Consider the following 23,253-nt stretch of genomic DNA (forward strand, 5'->3'; position numbering starts at 1 on the left):
CCTGGTGTCAGAATTCAAAATCAACTATCAGCAAAGACCTTCAGCCAAAGGTATGAATTTTTTCTAAATTACTAAATGTGACAAAACTCAAACTGTCTATAATTCATCATCATTTAGCAATGATTGAATTTGGGTTTTGAGATTTGAAATATTTGACAAATTCTACTGAATTTATTGTAATGGTAGTTTCATGTATAATTTCTTTGTTCAACATTGAACTGACATTATTTGAAATATTTTATATGAATATTGAATAATATCATATTATCACATTATGTAACTTATTATTAAAACATTGTCCCAATGTTTGTTTTTAGATATTGCAAGGAGGATGTGTTGAAGTTCTTGCTACATGCGTCAGCCCTTGACCCCTTAGATTTAAGGCTCTGCCTTTACCTTACAGAAGCACAGAGGCATGAGGTCTATCAATTCAATTGGACAGAAAGCTGTCAGTAACATTCTTTACATCAAACATTTATTAAAAGCATTTAAAGCAATACATACAATAAAATATAAATAAAATATGCAAATATTTTATAAATATAAAATATAAAATATAAAATGAAATATGGATATAAATATAAAATGAAATATAAATATAAATATAAAATTAAATGAAATAAAACTTTAACAAACAGGCAATGGCCCAGTAGTCCACAAATGATAAGTTAAAGTTAAACTATTCCATTCTGTCAATTTCTGTGCAGTTGATTGAATCCTTCCACTTAAAAGTCTAAATCTATCTGTGGCTGTCATATCATGAAAATTTATATAATGTGATAAATTAACAAAAACACAATCAGTTAAAATAAGCTTTATGTGCTTTAGGTTAAGGTGAAGACTGGAGCCAGCCGAGCCCACTGATGGTACTGAACCCAGACTCCCCAGCATTCCCACAGAACCAACTCCATCAACATCTACTGCTGCAGCAGATGACCAAGCTGCTGCTGCTGATGTTCTGCAGGAACCACCTTCCAAAATAAAAAAGAGAAGTAGAAGAAAGTTGTGCTCTATCAGATCTCTTTGGGGATGTGTTTGTCACCCATGTGGAGGAAGGTAAGAGTGTCTATGAGAGGAACAGAACTGGAACTTCAAATGTATAAAGAGGATGAAGTTGTTAATCTTGACTCTGATCCCTTGAGTTGGTGGAGGGTCAGGAGAAGGGAAGTATCCTTTGCTATCCAAGTATGCCAAACAATGCCTCAGCACACCACCCACAAGTGTTGCCAGTGAGAGATTTCTCAACAGCAGGATGTTGTTACTGCCCAGAGGGCTTCTTTGAGTAGTGATAATGTCAACATGTTGGTATTTCTGTCCAAAACATTATCATCCCTGCTGATCTGGTCCAGCAGTGAAGTTGAACTGTCTGAACAATCAACAATGAACATTTTCTTGCAATAGAAACAGGAGATGTAATGCCTCTGGACGTGCAATATCTCTCAAAACATTTCCACTTCTCATCATAAAGTGAGCGGGTGGAAGTTCGATGAGCAGAAGTGATGGCCATAGCCACTCTCCGGGAATACCCCTTGGCGATTAAGGACTTCTGCAGATGCCAAAACGTGCAGAGACAGGGTGTGAAGGGACACATGACGCCGATCCGAGTGAGGGTGTAACAGTAGGTCGTCCCGATTAGGAAGAGGAACTGGATTTAGGTCTGCGAGCTCTGTGAGATCAACAAACCAACTCCTGACTGGCCAATAAGCAGCGACCAAAATCAGTAGAATCTGCCTGGTCGCTCAGAGTTTCTGGATGACTCTGGGTAGAAGAGCCGGAGGTGGAAAGGCGTAAGCGTTGAGTCCCTCCCACGAAATCGCCAGAGCGTCGAGATCCCACGCTAGTTGGTCTGGTATCGGTGAGACAAACAGCGGGAGCTGATGGTTGAACCGCGTGGCGAATAGGTCGACTTGGGGCCTTGATAATGGGAAGACCATTTCCGAAAGAACTTTGGGTTCAATTGCCACTCCGTGGGAGACGGACGATCGGAGCGGGAGAGCGCATCTGCGATGACATTCCTGACTCCGGGAATGTGTCTGTCTCGAGCATCGATGTTGAGGGAGTCGATTAGATGGAAGAACCGAAACGCCAACTGAAGAAGGTTCGCCGAACCCGTCGACCCGAGATGGTTGATGTACCAGACGACCGTGGAGTTGTCTGTCTGAATCAGCAGGGAGGACCCCTGAAGTTCTGTCGCCCAATGTCGAATGGCGAGAAGAACCGCCAAGAACTCGAGTTCGTTGATGTGCAAGACCCGTTCTGCGGATGACCACAGCCCGGCTATCTGATGATGATAAAAAATGTGCCCCCCACCCTGTGAGCGACGCGTCGACAAACAAGTGGTGTGTTGGAACGAACGGTATCAAACAAACTCCGGCGCAAATGTTCTGTTCGACAAGCCACCACTGAAGAAGAGGACGTATGGGTTCGGGAAGACGAATCAACTCCTGGAGATTCACTGAGACAAGATACGGACGCAGGAAACGCTGCAACGGACACAGTTGTAATTGTCCCCAGCTATATCCATGTCAATGCCTGTGCTGACGTCAAGAGTCCCAACAGTTCCTGCCACTGTCGTAAGGTCCTGGCCTGCGACAGAGCTAATGAAACTAGTCGTTGAATCTTCAGCCACCGGTCTTGAGGGACGAAAATCAGGCCTTGGTGTGTGTCGAAAGTTGCTCCGATGAATTGAAGGTTCTTGGTCGGTGTTAGTTCCGACTTCGCAGCGTTTAACAGCCAACCTAGTTGCCGGAGTAACTTCGTACTGAACTCCAACTGACGTAGAAGAACGACTGTGTCTCTCTGTGCCTGAATGCAGTCATCTATGTAACTTTCGAACACGACCCCGTGGAGATGAAGAAACCTGGTGATCGGCTTGGTGATCCTGGTAAATAGCCACGGGCCATGGAAATTCCAAAAGGCAGGACAGTCCATTGATAATGGATCCCTTGGAAGACGAATCGGAGGAATTTCCGCGAATCCGGATGAATGGGCACATGAAGGTAAGCATCTTGAAGGTCTAAACTGACAAGAAAATCCCCTTTCTTCAGGATGGTACGAAGAAGGACAATCGACACCATCCGGAAGTGAGGTGGGCGCTGGAGATAGTGGGCATTGAAAAGTTTCATGTTGAAAATGAGTCTTAGGTTTGTGGAATTTTTCTTGGGTACCAGAAAGATGGGGGAATAGAATCCCGGAGTGATGGGCGCCGGACCTAGAGACTGGACAGCACATTTCTCTATGAGTGTACCTATAGTGGAGTGAAGAACCTGGACCTGGTCTGCCAGGAAACTGCGGTGTACTGGATGCACTGTCAGCAGTGGACGGCCGATGACTGGAAGGTGATAGCCTGTGGCGAGGAGGTCGGTCACGAACGGATCGTCGAGTATGGTCCAGTTGGGAGCGAACCTCCCTAGTCTCCCGCCCACTGGAGAGACGTAAATGGGGACAGCTGGAGGCGGGAGTTCCCAGTCGTGCCCTTGTTTCGACGAGTCACTGCTTGGGGGCCCCACTCCAGGCTCGGGAGTCGGACTTGGGAGGACGTCGGGAAGAAAGACCACCAGAAGACTCTAGCTTTCGGGATGAATGGACCCTGGCTAATTCGGATTAGATGGCATCGACGAATGGAGGCCTCCTCTGTATCATAGAACTTTGCAGATGAAACCCTGGAGTTTCAATAATTCCACGAAACTTGAAATGAGATGCACGCGTCTCCAATGATTAAATGAGGGCAGACCATGGTTGACGGAAGAGTTCAGCCTTAAAGCTATATCCATGACAAGAGAGTGGGCATGACGTCGAACTAAATGAGACAACTCTTCATGCGATTGAAACTGGCTGAATAAGACCTCTATCCCTCAAAGTGTTTGGACATCCTCATCCACCGCTGAGATGATGGTAGATTGAGGTAAGGAGCGACAAACAGCTATATCCATGTGAGAAACTCATCTTCAATTAAAAAGCTGAATAAGACCTCTTGAGTGCTGGCATCCTCATCCAAAGTCTAGGACTGAAGATATGGGGGTGAGCTGCATCCGAAAATCTAGGTGAAGATAGGGCATCCTTAATCCGTTTAAGACTTTTAAAGGCATGATCCAAGGAGGTAGTGATATGAGCAATACAAGGCCGTGGTGGGAAGGTAATAGATGTCAAGTCTCGTTGTCTCATGGAGAAGGAATGAGATAAATCCTCTGGATTCTGAGACATAGGGAGGTGGAGTTTTTCCACTATCCAAGCTAAAACTTGAGGCTCATCGACAAAATCCAAACTTCCCTCTGGGGAATCCACAACGGAATGGGCTGGAGACGTGGGATCAGGTGGAACACCAGGACTAGGCACTGTAACAGATGGTCCAAGGGAAGGAGCAGTCCCCGTAGAGTGAGCAGCCTGTTGTTGATTCCAAGCGGTAGTAAGAGCACTTAACATTGCAGTCAAATCTGGGGGAGTAGTAGTGTCCTGCACTGGAGTCCAGGAATCCGGTACAATCCGAGTAGAAAGACGCGAGGAGGCAGGAGTCCCATCAGAAGTAATAGCACGCTGAGATCGCAACTCGGAAGAACGTTGATTAGATCGACGATCCGTAGAACCATATCTATGTCTGGAGGGGGACGAACCAGGAGATGATGCACAAATGGAGACCCGCTGAGGAGAACGGGAACGAGGAGGGGAGATATCACCATGATAACGACGATCCCTGGATTTTAAGCGATAGGCAGCAGTCAATCGTGTAGGAGTTCGAGGTTGACGGGTCGAGTGCGCAGAACCGGAAGTCCCATGATGACGAGAAGACGAATTCCGAGGGGGTGACATGGAACGAAGAACCGATCTCAAGGTGGAGAGGGAGATGTGTGCTTGGTTGAATGCAAACGAGTCGAAGAATGGCGTCTCGGCGATGAAGTAGACCGATTAGGTTTATCCGGTGAACAAATCCGAATAATAATAGGAGACTGATCCCGACGACTCGGTGAAAGTCGCGATCGTGCTGAGGAGGCGTGACTGTAGGATCCAACAGAGTTCGAGGACTTACTCAAATGATCCTACGAAAGGCATTCCGCTGAATACTGCTTGGAAGAAGGCCGTTTCGGCGAAAGTCTATTCACCACATGTCGTTTCGGTGAAGTCTTCCGTTTCGGCAAACGTTGTTTCGACGAAGTACGAGTAGGTGAGCAGACGATCGATCCGGAGAAAGCTGATTCTTAGACTGGTGTTTCGATGAAGACCGGTTCGGTGAACACTGTTTCGTAGAAAGCCGGTCTAATTCTAGGGAAGGTGGACAGTCTGGGGAAAGTCCAGGTGGAGGGAAGCGGTCAGGTGAGACGTGATCTGACACACTGTGATTTGATCTAGTGAATTAGAAGGTCGAGGTAGCTGGACACGTGACACACTTCTTTCCGCCGAATTGGAAGGAGACGGTGAAGTAACCACTGACAGGCGGTGAGGCGAGGTAGACTGGTTTCTCTCACTACTGGATGAACGGCGAGAGCGAGAACGGCTTCTGCGCATGCGCTGTGTGCAGTCAGGTGTAGAGATCAGCTGATTCTTGTCCGAAACAGATAAACCAGGTTGCTGAGATAACTGGTCCGGTGAACGCGAGACAGAGAGCGTAGTTCGAAGGTCCTGCTGTGCAGAGGTATCTTGAGGAGTGCTAGCAGTCTCAACAACCACTACCCGGGACGTGGTCGAAGACGAAGGACTCGGGCTGGAAAGTTGAGAGCCCAACAAATGCCGAACATCCTCCAATAAGTAAGAATCTGACGACGCCCTTATGAAATCCTCTTCATTTGAGTGAGGAGACTGTGACCGCCGAGCATGTAACGTAGGACGCTTAAACTTTCCTTTCTTGGAGGGACTGGATCCATCTAGTGAAGCAGCATAACGAGCTCTGTCAGCAACACGACGAGCGCAAGCCCGAGTATAGTCCCCAAACGCCTCGAAGGTAAGGTCCTTGCATTTATCGCAACGGGAGTCCCATTTACATTGTCCCATACAGTCCACACAATAGCCATGTGGATCACATGCGGAGAACACTTTATTACACCGGGAGCATTTTTTCCTCTTCTTAGGTTGGTCAACTTTCCCCATGTTGTAGACAAAGTCGAAAACGTTGAGCAAAGTAACATACGTCCACACTCGTGTGCGACAAGAAAGAGAATGATGATTCGGAGATAGTCACGTGGGCAGCTAGTGGTGCATGCCGCATGCTTTGCATGAGAGCTAGGAAGATGTCTTATAATGAGGGTAGCATGGAGTGCATCGGCGGATGGACAAGACAGGCCTAAGGAAAAAAGTTTACATCGTTCCACTCAGTGTCGAATCAAGAGAGAGAAGTGCATACCGTGAGATAGGATAAGTTTAAACATTTAAAGTGTGATGAAACCTATCCACGGCCGTTGGATGCAGTTGGCCTATCAGTCCGCCTATCTTCCCCCAAGTTGTTGTCATTGCTTAATTGATGGATGTATTGTCTCGATCTGTTTATATGAACTGGTGATTTATAAAGAGTGAGTGTGAGTGAGTGAGTTTAGTTTTACGCCGCACTCAGCAATATACCAGCTATATGGCGGCGGTCTGTAAATAATCGAGTCTGGACTAGACAATCCAGTGATCAACAGCATGAGCATCAATCTGCGCAATGGGGAACCGATGACATGTGTCAACCAAGTCAGCGAGCCTGACCACCCGATCCCGTTAGTCGCTTCATACGACAAGCATAGTCCTTTTGTGGCAAGCATGGCTTGCTGAAGACCTATTCTACCCCGGATCTTCACGGTACGAATAATAACGAGATAATAAGACACGTCATTTGTTGATTGTTCATTGTGTTTGACTAGCAAATCCAATTTCGAGATTTACAGTATTTTATGAGATCTTTGCTGTGACTTACATAACATACACTGTTGGGGGAAGGTGACTTTTACAGCACTGTACCTGCTGATTGTGGGTAGCCTAAAGAATCGTACTCATGTTGCTAGACGAAAAACCATCTCAACCAAAGTGAGTGAGTGAGTTAAAATTTTACATCGCATCGGCAATATTACAGCCATATAGCGATGAACTGAACCAAAGAATGATCTGATGACATCAAATATGTAGGCTAGAGATCCAACCTCTAATACCCTATAGATTGCATTTCAATATTTCCAAATAAATACGAAACTTCTCAATCAAGACGCTGCACAGTTTTTCTATCATTTGTAATATAAAATTGTGTGAGAAGCGATGGGATAGCCTAGTGGTTAACCCCGAAGCCTCTGGGTTTCATTCCTCACATGGGTACAATGTGTGAAGCCCATTTCTGAAGTCCTCCGACAAGACGTTTCTGGCATATTGTGAAAAGCAGCGCAACACTGAACTCAGTCGCCATCTTTATCTGCCACACGTGAAAGTTACTGCGGATATTTGGAAAAATTATTGAATTAGAAGTTATATGCCTGTTAACATCGGTAGGTGAAGTCTTCAACAAGACATACAATATACTCCACAGGTAAAAAAATATATTGATAAAAGGTCTGATCTCCATCGCCTGGTCTGAAACCTCGACTGCACTCCAATAACATCACCAGTTTTCAAACACCAGATTGGTTAAGTACTTTCAAGGCTTTCCATGAATGAAAAATTATGTTTTGGTGCACATTTCTTGGATGAGACGTTAACACACAAGTAAATGAAACTTTGAAACGTATTCACAAAATTAAGAATGTTTGTCAAATGCTAGCAGTCTCACTATATTACTCCTTTTCTTCCTCATCACCAAGATGCTAAAATTCGGAATGATGACATACTGTGCAGTACAGAACATTTTAAATCAATTTAGTCAAATCATTTCCTGGGATTTCCCATAAAGAAGACATTCATTATCCTAGTGTAAGTCATTAAGTTAGGTGTGAAGCCCATTTCTGGTGTCCCTCGCAGTGATGTTGCTGGAATATTGCTAAAAGCCGCGTAAAACCAAACTCAGTCAGTCAGTCAATCATTAAGTTTTGTTTTAAACATATTTTATTCACTGAGAAAAGGATTAGGAACAAGTTCTCCAACTTAGAATACCCTCTCCTTGGTATGTACATAGGTAATTTAGGTTTCCGCAAATAAAGATGACAGATAGCGGACAAGAAAGTAGAATAAGTTACAAGAGATAGAGCTTATACAGAATAATATCAATATGCTATACAAATCATTGAGTTAGGCAGAATAGTTTGAGGAAGACCATAACTTTTGACATGAAATATCAAAAACAAATTCCTGGGCAATAATGAGGGTGTGCATGATATTATGCAACTAGGATGGCCAAACACAGTTTGGTTTTAAAATGTCAGTATAGTAGCGGGGAAGTCAAATTCAGGCCAAACTTAAAAATAAATCCAATTTCTATACTAATTACTAAATCTTTCCCAATCAGTCTGATGTTTTCCCAAACTAAAGATGTCTAGATAGAAATCCCTGATGTATTCCTGACCACTCACCACTGGCGTTGTAGGCAGCGGGGGAAACTGGAGATGTCAAGATCGCAGCAATTTGGGAATGGCGATACCTGGAAGGAGGCGAATTCACACTGCGGGTGATGGTGATTGAGTCTGTGATGACATCATCAGTGTCATCATCTGAGTCCAAGAGCGTGATAGGGCTGTCTTCCTGCCCAGACATGATGTCTGCTTGCTTCTCACATCTGAAACAAGGTAACAAAGTGAGTGAGGTTGGTTCAGCTCCACTAGCAGTTACAGAATGTCAGTTGGTAAGAACTTCCAGGAGTTTACAGATGAGAATGATATTTATGATCTGGTTAACATTTACATGGAACATTCTCTTCATGATGCTATTTCTTAAAATGTAAGTCAGGGCTCGATTTATGAGATGTTAACCTACTTAAATCAGGTGCAACCTAAGATAAAAACCGAACCGCACTGCTTTTATTGCACAATGTAATGTAAGAGATATGCTATTGAATTATTTAGATGTTTTATTTAGAGTTTACTAGGGCTGCGCAATATAACCAGTTTACCGGTACTTACCGGTTCAGACATGAAAACGATACGTATTGCGATACACTGATCGAAAACCGGTATTTTGGGTCTACTCCCATTTGTGAGAACTCCCAGTTGTGAGACTCCCAGTTATGAGACATTGGAGTCGGTAATTAACAACGAAAACACACCATACTCCCCTGTCTGATAGAATGGATTCACCCTAGGTAATTACTGATTTGCTATGTAACTGAATCTTGTGGAGGTAACCTAGTGAAACTTTATAAGATAAATTGATTAACATACTCAGGTAAATGTCTTTAATAATTAAATACTTTGTGTAGGTAACTACGTGATCAAAGAGAACTTAATTTACCTACTCAGATTTACTCCGTCTCCGAAACTACAAGCTATAGTTTAAGAAATAACTCTGAAATAACTCTGAAATTTACAGTCGTAACTGAATCTTGTGGAGGTAACCTAGTGAAACTTTATAAGATAAATTGATTAACATACTCAGGTAAATGTCTTTAATAATTAAACACTTTGTGTAGGTAACTTCGTGATCAAAGAGAACTTAATTTACCTACTCAGATTTACTCCGTCTCCGAAACTACAAGCTATAGTTTAAGAAATAACTCTGAAATAACTCTGAAATTTACAGTCGAAATGCCCCTTATGGCAAACCCTTTCTACCGACACAATAAATTTATGGGATGCCCTACCAAATTCCAAAGAGTCATGCAGTCTCAAAGAATTTTAAAACCTAATTACAAAAACCGAAAACAAGACTTATATTGATCTTAATTATGGCTCTTGTTTTTGTCAAATCATTCACTGCTGCCTCAGGCTCGGATGTAGCGACCCAAACGCTGATAAGTATTACAGACATTTAATAGACAGTGCATGTTGCTCTTGTGGATAACAACTACCCGTTATAACCTGGAAATTTTTTTGAATGGAAACAAAGAATTCACTCCTTGTGTACACCAGAAAATAGTTGAATCCGTCCATGATTATATCATCAAGACACAACCTTCAAATTTTCACAGGGAAATACTGAAATTAACTCAACAACCTTCTTGTGATTGATTTATATTCCTACAATAGCTTGTTAGACACACACAACTGTAAGTCTCTAATTATGACTACCGTATATGACCGTCTATAAGACGACCCCATGGATAAGACGACCCCCAAACTTGACCCTTAAAATCAGTGTCAAAATGGTATGTTTCGTGCATAAGTCGATCCCCCGCGATGAGGTCCTAATCGCAGCAAACACAGACCAAAGACAACTGGCAGTTACCAATAATTATAACTTTGGTCCACATTATTCAAAGAAATACTGCGTCTACTCACGGATCGAAACGAAGTGTAGTTGACAGAAAATGCATAATATATTTTGTTTCTCTAAATATCATATAGTAGTATATACAAAGATTTTCCGAGACCAAGTCCAACAAAAGCCTCTGTAAAGCTTTATTTCACAAATAAAGCTTTTGTCAGGCCCTTAAATCTCGCCCCCATTGTATATACTACTTTTGAACCCCCAGTTAACTTCCCGACCCCAATAGTATCCTGTAACCAGCTCGCATTAAACTGTTTCCTGTCAACACGACATAGGGTAATCACAATAGTGCCATGTGATCAGGAAAGTGCTAGTTCACGGTCATAGCGACACTATTGTGTCACATGGGGTCGGGAAGTTAACTGGGGGTTCAAAAGTAGTATATACAATGGGGGCGAGATCTAAGGGCCTGACAAAAGCTTTATTTGTGAAATAAAGCTTTACAGAGGCTTTTGTTGGACTTGGTCTCGGACAATCTTTGTATATACTACTCATATTTATTGTAGCAACAAACTGGCTTGCTTATTTTACCCCATTCAACAATCATGAACTGATTACCGCCTCGTTTTCCATTGACTGCTAGTTTACAGTAACATCGGTAAAAAATGTGTGAATTTAAATGGCTTCCGTATTTTACCCCATTCCATGTGCGTACAACTTCTGCTTACCACGTTCATGAGGGTCTGTATAACCTTAGTGTTGATTATATATATTTTACATAAAAACTGTAATTAAAATTACACAATGCTAGGTTATATTTCTTTGGGTTAAATAATAGTACTCTGTATTATATTTTACTGATGACTGCATCAGAATTCGTCCCGCTATATTATTGTGCATGTTTTAACTTGATCGCCGGGAAACATGTGCCCAGCTGATTGCTATTTCCGGCTCAGATACACATGGTAATCTTAATCCCTGCAAATAATACAATGCCCACCAAAAACAACTTAGAACTTAAAAGGTAAATAATCTTGTCTAGTGATGTTTAATTGCAAATTTGACGTCTCTACTGACAAAGTCGTCTTCTGTTGTTTGTTCACGCGAAGTGATACGATGTTGTTTTCTTACCTCTGGAAAAAACTTTGACAAAAGCGTAACCCATGGATAAGACGACCCCCTTCTACAGACTGCTTTTTATGGTCCTCAAAATTCGGCTTATAGACGGTCATATACGGTACTTAGAAAATAGTTGTATTTGATGTAATCTGTATATATATATATATATATGTACTGAAAAATATATTTCATTTTATATTTTATGTTGCATGGGAGCGGTGTTAACATAAGCAGTAATACTTCACCAATCCCAATTCATTTTCATAAATAATAATAAAATATGTTTAAACCAAAATGACTTTCAAACTTCATAATAGTCAATAAAAATGTGTTATCATAATTACATATTCTTTTGAATAAATAAAATATTCAATGAACTATTTCTTCTGTTTAAATATAATCTTTGATAATCTATTTCATTAATCAATTCATCAATGAACTATGCCTCCTGTGGGTACTAGGCTGGGCTGATCCCACTTTCATTGTAGGGATGTTGAAACACCACCTATGTGCACTGAACCATTAATTAATGTGTCTCACAACTGGGAGTTCTCACAAATGGGAGGACACTGTATTTTGATATGCATTCGGAAAACTTTGTAACACTCGGAAATCTTCGGATATTTCCGTTTTTTAAATTGTTCCTTTCCTTGTTTCATTTGTGCCAAACATTATTTACATTTTTATTTTGTCATGATTAAAAGTTTTTATTAACGCCTAATCAAGCATTGTGATTTTGCTGCGTTTTTGCTTTATAAATCAAGCATTAACTCGATTATACATATTTTTTGTTAAAGAAATCTTCTTGCAATATATTGCAATACATATCACAATACATGCTTTCGCATCGCAATTTATCGCAATATGAAAATTCCTTGCAATGCCCACCCCTAGAGTTTACCCACTCAAAAATTGAGTTGCACCTGGTTCAAGTTAGACTACTCACTAGGCTGCACTTTGTAATATTGGGTTGCACCAATGCAAGTAACAAAGCACTAAATCGAGCCCTGTAAGTATATTCTAGTTTTGATTTGATTTGAACTCCTGTCTAGTGGTGTTCCGATGATTGAAAATCAATCGAAAGAAGGTTTATAAATAATTATTGATTATAAAAAACATATTTTCGATTAATCAGAATTTTGTTGTTTTAGTATAACACATTTGAACCCAAACTAACCATTAAATTTGACGAATATTCAGGATCCTCATGAATGATGGTATATATATTTAATGATATAAATAGAATAATCAAGTCATGAAAAGATGACAGTAAGCAATGTAAAATTTAACCACTTTTATTGTTTAATTATGATTCCAGTGTCTTTCTTGCATGCATTTCATTGCTTGACAGTATTAGTTATAAAAAACAAGCCATTAATTAGAAAAAAACTGGGGAAAACCTTAAAATTGGTGATTACATTAAAAATGTATATATTTCGATTGTAATCGATAATCGTTCACCACAATCCTCTGATAATCGATAGTGGATTTGGTTTCTGATTCCCAACACTAGTCTTGACAACAACCATATCATATTTCAATGTAATGAGCAAATAGTCTTAAAAACACCAATATCTTTTTCAAGAGAGTAACCACTCCATCATTGTCCCTCGGGTTGGTAGACTGTCAGTTTTACATTAAAGGTCACATGCAACCAAAAAATCAAACATAATTAAAACACAATAATCACTTATCCATGACACATTATATACATTGCTGATTATGAAAAAACATATAAACAAAATTATAAGCTGCAAAATTTTGTACTTGGGTTTACTTCCCTAGAAACGTAGCAGCCGTGATACTGAACCGGTGTTGTCCCACGAGGCCTAAAATTATTCAATTAGGTAGGTACCGTTCATGAGGCTATGTGGGACTTCTTCATGCCTCACTGGTTTTATGGGATTACGGTGGATTATTGCTGGACTGGCCAATTATTGACCACAGAAGGGGTGAATCATAAGAAACAACAAAAATCAAATATGATTTGAGTCAGAGCGGGTGGGTGTGCACTCAATTGTAACGGCTGGTTCATTTGCAGATGCCCTCACGGCTCATTGTGTGTGTATATATAGAGATGTTGGGTTTTGTAAATACATACACATTTTTTGTGTATAACATTTTGCAATCAACAGACATCACAACATGTCATGTGTACGAGTATCACACCTGCCTGTGTGTGTAATTACATAATGTGACAGAGACCGAACTCGGGCCATAAATCAATGCGTTTTGTTTATGGTGTATAGCCTGATAGGTGTTAAGTTCAAATTGCATGTGGTCAGTGATCAAAGTTGTGTATTGAATATTGTCATTAGCAGACAGGCAGGCAGACACATAGGTGTCAATAAAACAGACATTGAGTTTTGTCTGTGACAACGACATATCTATATCACAGTTAGAAATTCTGTCAATGCTAAATAATGACACTGCTTTTAAGTATCGAACTGAGAAAGTGATTCGATAAGAAGAACGTGTGATGAAATAGACAAATGAAATGATATAAACAGTTAAATCGGTAATCTACTGTCATAACATATTAAAAGCTCTCGCCTGTAAAATACCAACAATACATTAGAAAAATAGCTCACACCAAAGCCTTCACCGAGTATTCACCGCACAACCCGCTTCCAAGCTGCGCGAACCTATTTCACTGCGCGGTCCAATAATACATGTGCTATGAGTGCAGCCCAGGCCAGCTGTTGAAACCACTTTTCCCCCAAGCACTGGGGGAAATATTAGTGAATCGTTTGAACTGCGATTTCAGCCCGTTTTTTTCATCTCGTTATTTTTCAACTTTATAAGTTGAATTTGCATTTTTGATGATTTGTTTGGGTAAGACCATATCGAAAGGTATCAGAATCTGCAAAGTTGTGTTTTACGTTGCATGTGACCTTTTAAGTCTTGGCAAGGCATACCATAGAATAGATCATTGCTTCTTATTTTTTAAAATAACGTTACTATTGTTCCATTTTCATCAGCCACATCATAGGCTTTGGCCAAGACACTGGAAGACTTCAGATACACATTACAAACATTAGAAAAAAAACTGGGGGAAAACCCTTAAAATTGGTGATTACATTAAAAATGTATATATTTTGATTATAAACAATAATCATTGACCACAAGTCCTCCGATAATCGATCTGTGGATTTGGTTTCGATTCCTAACACTACTCCTGTCCCAGGTGATGGCAGACGGGAACAAACATCTTCAGAATCGGTGAGATGGCTTTAATTTCATGGAACTGTTATAACAACAAACAGGTACTTGAAGGCACAATATTACACCACACTTTTCTAACAAGAGTCATCAGAAGATGACATATCCCCCGCCCCCAACATCTTTGAAAGAACAAATCATCTGACAGTTACTTCAAGTCCAGCTTGATTTTAGACTAAGTGCAAATCGTTTCCATGGAAATCATGAAAAAAATCAATGCCAAAAATCTGGAAATAGCAAAAGGCACCACTTCAAGATCTGCCTCACATATCTGCAAAGTTTTGCTGAAAGATATTAAGAAGTTTTCGCGTTGTGCTCCGGAAACAAAACCTACCCCTCCCTTTTGAGACTAAGTCCGAATCGTTTCCATGGAAACCAAGAAAATAATAAATCACAAAAATCTGCAAACACCACTTAAAGTTCTGTTTGATATATCTACCAAGTCTTGTTAAAAAATATTGAACGGTTCTTGAGTTATGCTCCGGAAACGAAGCCCACCGCTCACTTTTGGGACTAAGTCCGAATCGTTTCCATGGAAACCGGAAAAATAAAAATGCCAAAAATCTGCATATAGCAAAAGGCACAACTTTAGGATCTGTTTGATATATCTACCATGTTTTGTTGAAAAGTATTGAACGGTTCTTGAGTTATGCTTCGGAAACCAGGCCCACCCCTCCCTTTTGGGAGTAAGTCTGAATCATTTCCATGGAAACCGGGAAAAATAAAAATGCCCAAAATCTGCAAATAGCAAAAGGCACCACTTAAGGTTCTGTTTGATATATCTACCAAGTCTTGTTGAAAAATATTGAACGTTTTTTGAGTTATGCTCCGGAAACGAAGCCCACCCTTCTTTAAGACTAAGTCCAAAACGTTTCCATGGAAACCGAGAAAAATAAAAATGACAATAATCTGTAAATAGCAAAAGGCACCACCTTTGGTTATGTTTGACATATCTACCAATTTTTGCTGAAAAATATTGAACGGTGTTTGAGTTATGCTCCGGAAACAAAATAATTACGGACGGACGGACAGACGGATGAGGCGACGATTATATCCCATCGAATTACATGCCGGTGGGATAAAAATATATAATGCATTTCTCAATAATACTAGGGGGGCGGTGGGGTAGCCTAGTGGTTAAGATGTTCGCTTGTCACCCCGAGGACCCGGATTCAATTCCCCACATGGGTACAATGTGTGAAGCCCATTTTTGGTATCCTCCGCCGTGATACTTCTGGAATATTGCTAAAAGCGGCGTAAAACTAAACCCACTCAATAATACTATCAGCCCTCAGGGAAGTTACCATGTAATTTATTGAAAAAAATTAATAATTTTTACGCATTTTTATACAATATTAAATTTAAGAACACAGAAAACCCAATTTGTGCTGTTTGATGAAAACAACTAGGATCCTGGATATCATTAAAGGCACAATATTACACCAGACTTCTCTAAAAATAAATAATGCATTTCTCTCAATAATACTAATTATCATGTAAGCCTTTTTGTGTGGTAATTACATAATAAAACAATCATGTACTGGTGAATTTGGTCAATTCCTGTTTTAAGGACCAGCGAAAAGCAATATTGACCTCGGACTTTGTATTGACCTCATCACCAGTCTATAATTATATACGATCAGCCCTCAGTGAAGTTACCATATAATTTATTCCAAAATGTGTTTTTACGTATTTAGATTATAATATTAAATTAAAAAGTCAGAATGAATTAATGCAATGTTGCATTAAATCGACTCTCACGCCTTCTGCCTGCCAAACATTATTTCAGCAAACCCCATAGAGTTCTGTCCCTTGGAACACTCCTTACGAATATCCTACACACAACTTGTGATTGAAACCATTTCGGCAAACACCACCAACATTGTGTGCGACAGTATTCAATGTACGGAGCAATTGTATACATTTCATATATGGCAAGTGTTCTCTGTTTGGCAGCTGTTCGTCTCGAAGTTTCAATTATCGATTTCAGGCAAGTTGTAAGGGATAAAAAATCTTTCAGTGCATCAATAGGAAGCTAAAGTGTGTGCATATGCCCCAATACATACATAATGTAGGCCAAAATGTTGTAGAAAATGTGACATTGTGCCTTTAACAAACATACTGTAACAGTGTAAGTAACCTTGAATATCTGGGAGTGCAGTGACCTCTGACCTATCTAGTTATGTAGTTATGTCCCACAAGCCATTCTCCCCGACATTTGACTTTGCTTGTTGCTATATCCCTCAACTTCCCGTCACTTTATTTGAAACATTAATCAAATTTCCCGATCGTGATTGTTTCACATGACTTAGTAAGCCCATAACTAAGTAAACAAGAAGACAAAATCATCAATATCCCCCGCAATGGCAAAATACTCTTCATGATTATGTCTACGAGTTATGATTATGTCAAATATTTAGGTGTGTATATAGAAAAGTTGAAGGAGAGTATTGAACGGTTTTTAAAGTTCTGATCAAGAAAGGAGCACTATCACCAATTGCAGTCTAAGTCAAACTTGTTGCCATGGAAATGCCAAAAATATTTTATTCAGAATTCCAAAACTACCAAAAGGCACAAGTACACCACCAGATCTATCTATGTGCCAAGTTTGGTGAAGAAATAGTGAACAGTTTTAGAGTTCAGCTCCGGAAAAGAGCACTACCACAATTTCAGGCTAAGTCAAACTTGTTGCCATGGAAACGCCAAAAATATTTTATTCAGAATTCGAAAACTACCAAAAGGCACCAGTACACCACCAGATCCATGTATGTGCCAAGTTTGGTGAAGAAATATTGAATGGTTTTAGAGTTCTGCTCCAGTAAAGACAAATGTGCACGGATGGATGGACGGACGCATGGACGGAGTCCATTTTAATATCCCCCGCAAAATGCATTGTGGGGGATAACAAGTGTTTGCCACTAATATGGCAATGTCTTGAAGATAAGGTCAAGGTCACCCAAATCAAATGGTGTCTGCATAATCCCCCAATGTAGGCTGTCACCAAATTTGAAGACATTGGGTACAACAGTTCATGAGATATCGCGTTAACAAGAGTTTGAAAAGTGGTCAAAGTGTTGTGGTGACCTTGAAAATAAGGTCAAGGTCACCAACATCGACCCTTGTCTGCATAATCCCCCAATGTAGGCTGTCACCAAATTTGAAAACATTGGGTACAACAGTTCATGAGATAATGTGTTAACAAGAATTTTAAAAGTGGTCAGTGTCGTGGTGACCTTGAAAATAAGGTCAAGGTCACCAAAATCAAATGGTGTCTGTTCCTCGACCTGTCAGAGGCCTTTGATCTGAAAACTCCATGCGAATTTAGACTGGCTTAGATCATACCTGTCGGGAGAGTGATGAGGGTATCAGTAGATGGCTCAACATCCGAGAAACATCACTTAGAATCTGGCGTGCCTCAAGGATCAGTACTAGGCCCAGTGTTGTTCTCACTGTACATCTTGCCAATTGGTGGCATCATCAAACGGCATGGTCTACGTTTCCATGGGTATGCCGATGACAGTCAGCTGTACATCTGTGTTGTACCTACCTCTATCCCAGTTTGCCAGTATCAGATCAAAACATGCCTTGCAGATATTCGCAAATGGATGGCTGTGAACTTTTTGAGATTGAATGATGATAAAAGGAGTATATGGTTATTGGCACAAGGGTGCAATTAAACAAGTTGTAAACATCTCCACTCACTATTGGTGACTCGAACATACACCCTACCAACAAGGTGAAGAATCTCGGAGTCATGTTTACTGAGACAATGTCACCAGACCAGCAAGCTCTGAACACGTGCCGGACAGCGAACATCCATCTGAGGAACATCAGGAAGATCGAAGGTACCTTGACACTGATCGACGACAAACTACTAGTCCACTGCTATGTAACATCAAGGCTGGACTACTACAACTTGCTACTGTATGGAGTCGGAAACATCCAACATCTGCAGATAGTACAAAATAGATCAGCAAGAGTGATCTTCAAAGAATGAAACCAAAGGACCACATCTCACCTGTCCTCAATCAACATTCACTGGCTACCTGCTGAACAAAGGATAAAGTTTAAGACACTGGTTCTGACATATGGAGCAGTGAATGATCAAGATTTCCACGTATATCTAAAAGACTTGATTAGTCTCTCCACACCTGCCACGGAGTCTACAGCTGGAGAACAAAGGCCAATCCCCAATGTAGGCTGTCACCAAATTTGAAGACATTGGGTACAACAGTTCATGAGATATCGCGTTAACAAGAGTTTGAAAAGTGGTCAAAGTGTTGTGGTGACCTTGAAAATAAGGTCAAGGTCACCAACATCGACCCTTGTCTGCATAATCCCCCAATGTAGGCTGTCACCAAATTTGAAAACATTGGGTACAACAGTTCATGAGATAATGTGTTAACAAGAATTTTAAAAGTGGTCAGTGTCGTGGTGACCTTGAAAATAAGGTCAAGGTCACCAAAATCAAATGGTGTCTGTTCCTCGACCTGTCAGAGGCCTTTGATACGAAAACTCCATGCAAATTTAGACTGGCTTAGACCATACCTGTCGGAGAGAGTGATGAGGGTATCAGTAGATGGCTCAACATCCGAGAAACATCACTTAGAATCTGGCGTGCCTCAAGGATCAGTACTAGGCCCAGTGTTGTTCTCACTGTACATCTTGCCAATTGGTGGCATCATCAAACGGCATGGTCTACATTTCCATGGGTATGCCGATGACAGTCAGCTGTACATCTGTGTTGTACCTACCTCTATCCCAGTTTGCCAGTATCAGATCAAAACATGCCTTGCAGATATTCGCAAATGGATGGCTGTGAACTTTTTGAGATTGAATGATGATAAAAGGAGTATATGGTTATTGGCACAAGGGTGCAATTAAACAAGTTGTAAACATCTCCACTCACTATTGGTGACTCGAACATACACCCTACCAACAAGGTGAAGAATCTCGGAGTCATGTTTACTGAGACAATGTCACCAGACCAGCAAGCTCTGAACACGTGCCGGACAGCGAACATCCATCTGAGGAACATCAGGAAGATCCGAAGGTACCTTGACACTGATGCGACAAACTACTAGTCCACTGCTATGTAACATCAAGGCTGGACTACTACAACTTGCTACTGTATGGAGTCGGAAACATCCAACATCTGCAGATAGTACAAAATAGATCAGCAAGAGTGATCTTCAGGACGAAACCAAAGGACCACATCTCACCTGTCCTCAATCAACATTCACTGGCTACCTGCTGAACAAAGGATAAAGTTTAAGACACTGGTTCTGACATATGGAGCAGTGAATGATCAAGATTTCCCCGTATATCTAAAAGACTTGATTAGTCTCTCCACACCTGCACGGAGTCTACAGCTGGAGAACAAAGGCCAACTCATTGTCCGAAAAATCAGGACAAAACAAGCCAGCCACGCCTTTTCCCCAACGCTCAGGAACTCTACCCCACTGAAAATAAGATGTGCAGAAACAATTGACTCTTTCCACAGACAACTAAAAACCTATCTCTTTTTGGAAGCGTATGCCAGTTAGGCTTTGTGATGCGCCATAGAACAGCTCGAGTTGGATACCGGCTCCATAGAAATCCAGATATGATATGATATGATATGATATGATATGATATGATATGATATGATATGATATGATATGATATGATATGATATGATATGATATGATATGATATGTGATATGATATGATATGATATGATATGATATGATATGATATGATATGATATGATATATGATATGATATGATATGATATGATATGATCACCAAAATTTGAAGACATTGGGTACAACAGTTCATGAGATATCGCGTTAACAAGAGTTTGAAAAGTGGTCACAATGTCGTGGTGACCTTGAAAATAAGGTCAAGGTCACCAAAATCAACTGGTGTCTGTGTAATCCCCCAATGTAGGCTGTCGCCAAATTTGAAGACATTGGTTAGTACAGTTAATGAGATATCGCGTTAACAAGAATCAGGACTTACGTACAGATGCTGCTGAAAATATAGTCCCCCGCTCCGCGTTGCGGCGGGATACAATAAACATCTACTAGGTGACATTGTATAAGGCTCGTACCTTGTTCTCCCTTCTATTTCGACCTACTAACCCATACCTCAGAATCTTAACTTTAGATTTCTCTACGGTTACAAGGTCTGAGTCGTACCTCCCCTCCGACCATTTTATCTCCATCAATCATGTCAACGTGAACATAACACTAAGATGTGAACACGTCGAAAAGAGGTTCCGGACATGCGACATGGGAAGCTCAATAGGTGCTGTCTCTCTTAGGACGGTAAGAATCTTGCAGCCAAATGCTGTCCTTATGAAAGACAGTTAGCTCAGGGTCGACTGACATTGAATGAATGTCGCCAACCCGTCTACCAGACTTTACTGCCACAAGAAATGCCGCCTTCACGTCAACAGCTGGAAGGAAAGAGCTGACAGATTGTGAAACAGTGGACCGGACAGCCAATCAAGAAAGACAGACATGTCCCACAGGAGACTAATCCGCCGGACAGCTGGATCCTGTCCATGCCTGCTAGAAAACGCTGTACAAGAGGGTGCTGCGCTAGAAGAGCACCATCAACAGGTAGTGCTGGAGCGATTAATCGTAGCATCGGTTAATCGTTCGATCTAAGTCAAAATAAACGAATGTCGATTACAAAATAAACTGCAGATCGAAAATTGGAAATAATCATTATTTGGATGCACATACATTAAAACGTTTTATTCTACCTTGTCATGTTTTCTTATACTGAACACTCTGGTTGTCATTGCTTGTTTACCTCTTAAACGGAAGCTGTGTAGTACACAAGTGCGCATGCCTCCCCCGTCAGCCAATGGCAATGCTAGATATATTTAGATTGGGGTGTCCTATTTTGTCATTGAAATACTACGAGTTGTAAAGTGGTTTATAGAAATTATTTAATATTCATGAGCAAACTGTGCAAAACCCATTCGTCCAATCATGCAACAAAACGTCACAATACGACCCAGGTATTACAGGTTTGCTACTTTCTAATTGGCTGAAAGAGGGAATTCCTTGAGTTGCATTTGCATACAAACACATGACTTACGCAAGGCGGGTAAAATAGAGCTATTTTCAGTTTCATGAATTCTCTTGAACTTTCAATTCAGTGGTAAATTATAATACTTCCCAGAATATATTTTGTGTTTCAACCTTAAGGAAATGTCTTTGTTCACCCTTCAACATAAACAAAATAGTTTTTTTAAAATGGCATGCCATGAAAATAAATCTACCAGCGAGGTCACATGACTTGTAGCGTGATCTTGTAAGGTGGGATGTCAACTAAGCAGACGAAACATTAATGGCATCTTTGGAGTAAAGATTTAGGATTTTTGTGCATTTGAATATGAGGTGGATATTGCATTAAGGATCCCCCAGTTAAAATTAATCTCTTGTTTGTTTTTTATACTGTTGCCTACGCATGGAAACTTGATTCGTAGCATATCGATGTCAGAACGATAGCGGGGATTGCCTTGTTGTCATTCGGGATGCTTCTCATGGATTTTCTCACATTTCCGAGCTATATACGGGAATTGTAATGGCCGATCAAAAACATATAACGATCGGAAACGATAGGATACTTGATGATCCAAAGACGCTGCAAATGTAAGTATCTTGCTAGCGTTAACAATTGACACGTGCTGACAACATCCCGGAAGTTAGTTCGCTAACGTAAGTATTTGACTATGAAATGACCGTCCAAACGATTATAATTGATCGATTATAATTGTCCAATCAAATGCAAGACAGCCTGAACGGATTTAACCAATCAGACAACGGCTACTATTTTAGCGTTCGGCGGGACTTACAAAACGTTTTTTGGATTTTCTCTTCCTTGGTCGCTGACACTGATCGCTCAACAAACAAAAATCCGCATAAAACACAGATATTTGACCAGCAGTATATACGCTTAGGGTTTTTGATGACATGGTTAATATTAGCTTATATTTCCGCAAGATGACATCCTGGAATATTGACAAAAACGCTTTGTTCAGCGACTGTTTACTCGCGTCCTCCATGTGTAACACTCGGAAAGTAGCATTCGGAATCGTTTGAGTTTTCGAGGTAAAAGTTCAAATGGTATGTGCGAATGTGAACTTTCGCGATTTGGTAAGCTGTGTTCTGATTGGTCAATTCAAAAGGTTAGCCGACGCAACCTTCTACTAGGGTTTGTCAGTATAGCAGTATAATGAATAATACTGAGCCTAAGTTTACTTAGACAGCCCTGTTATGATGCCGTAATGCACTCGTTCTTTAAAATGAATTCTGAGACATTATTTTGCTAATGCTGGGTGAGTAATGAATAAAATGCTAAACGATGTCCCGTGTAATAACATATTTATGAAACAAGTGAAAGGTATTGGTGTTATTAGTATTCTCTATTTATGCTATACACATGTAAAATATATAGGGGTGGGTATTGCAGAGAATTTTCATATTGCGATGCGGAAGCATATATTGCGATATGTATTGCAATATATTGCAAGAATTATTTTTTTAAACAAAACTATTTATAATCGAGTTAATGCTTAAATATAAAGCAAAAGCACAACAAAATCACTATGATTGATTAACCTTTAATAAAAACGCTCGGCATTAATGGGTACAACAAGGACTGGTC

General features: G+C 40.5%; 1 protein-coding gene across 1 annotated transcript in view; it reads right to left on the reverse strand.

Moving 5' to 3' along the window:
- The window catches only part of LOC124266488, a 39,466-nt gene that overhangs the window by 14,237 nt on the left and 1,976 nt on the right, over positions 1–23,253 (reverse strand). Inside the window, exon 2 of the mRNA XM_046701287.1 lies at positions 8,457–8,659. Coding sequence (XP_046557243.1) covers positions 8,457–8,637 — 181 coding nt within the window. The 5' untranslated portion in view covers positions 8,638–8,659. The remainder of the gene's footprint in view (positions 1–8,456; positions 8,660–23,253) is intronic.

This window comes from Haliotis rubra, unplaced genomic scaffold, assembly GCF_003918875.1.
Source record: "Haliotis rubra isolate DU_JTF1 unplaced genomic scaffold, ASM391887v1 Scf126, whole genome shotgun sequence".
Lineage (NCBI taxonomy): Eukaryota > Metazoa > Mollusca > Gastropoda > Lepetellida > Haliotidae > Haliotis > Haliotis rubra.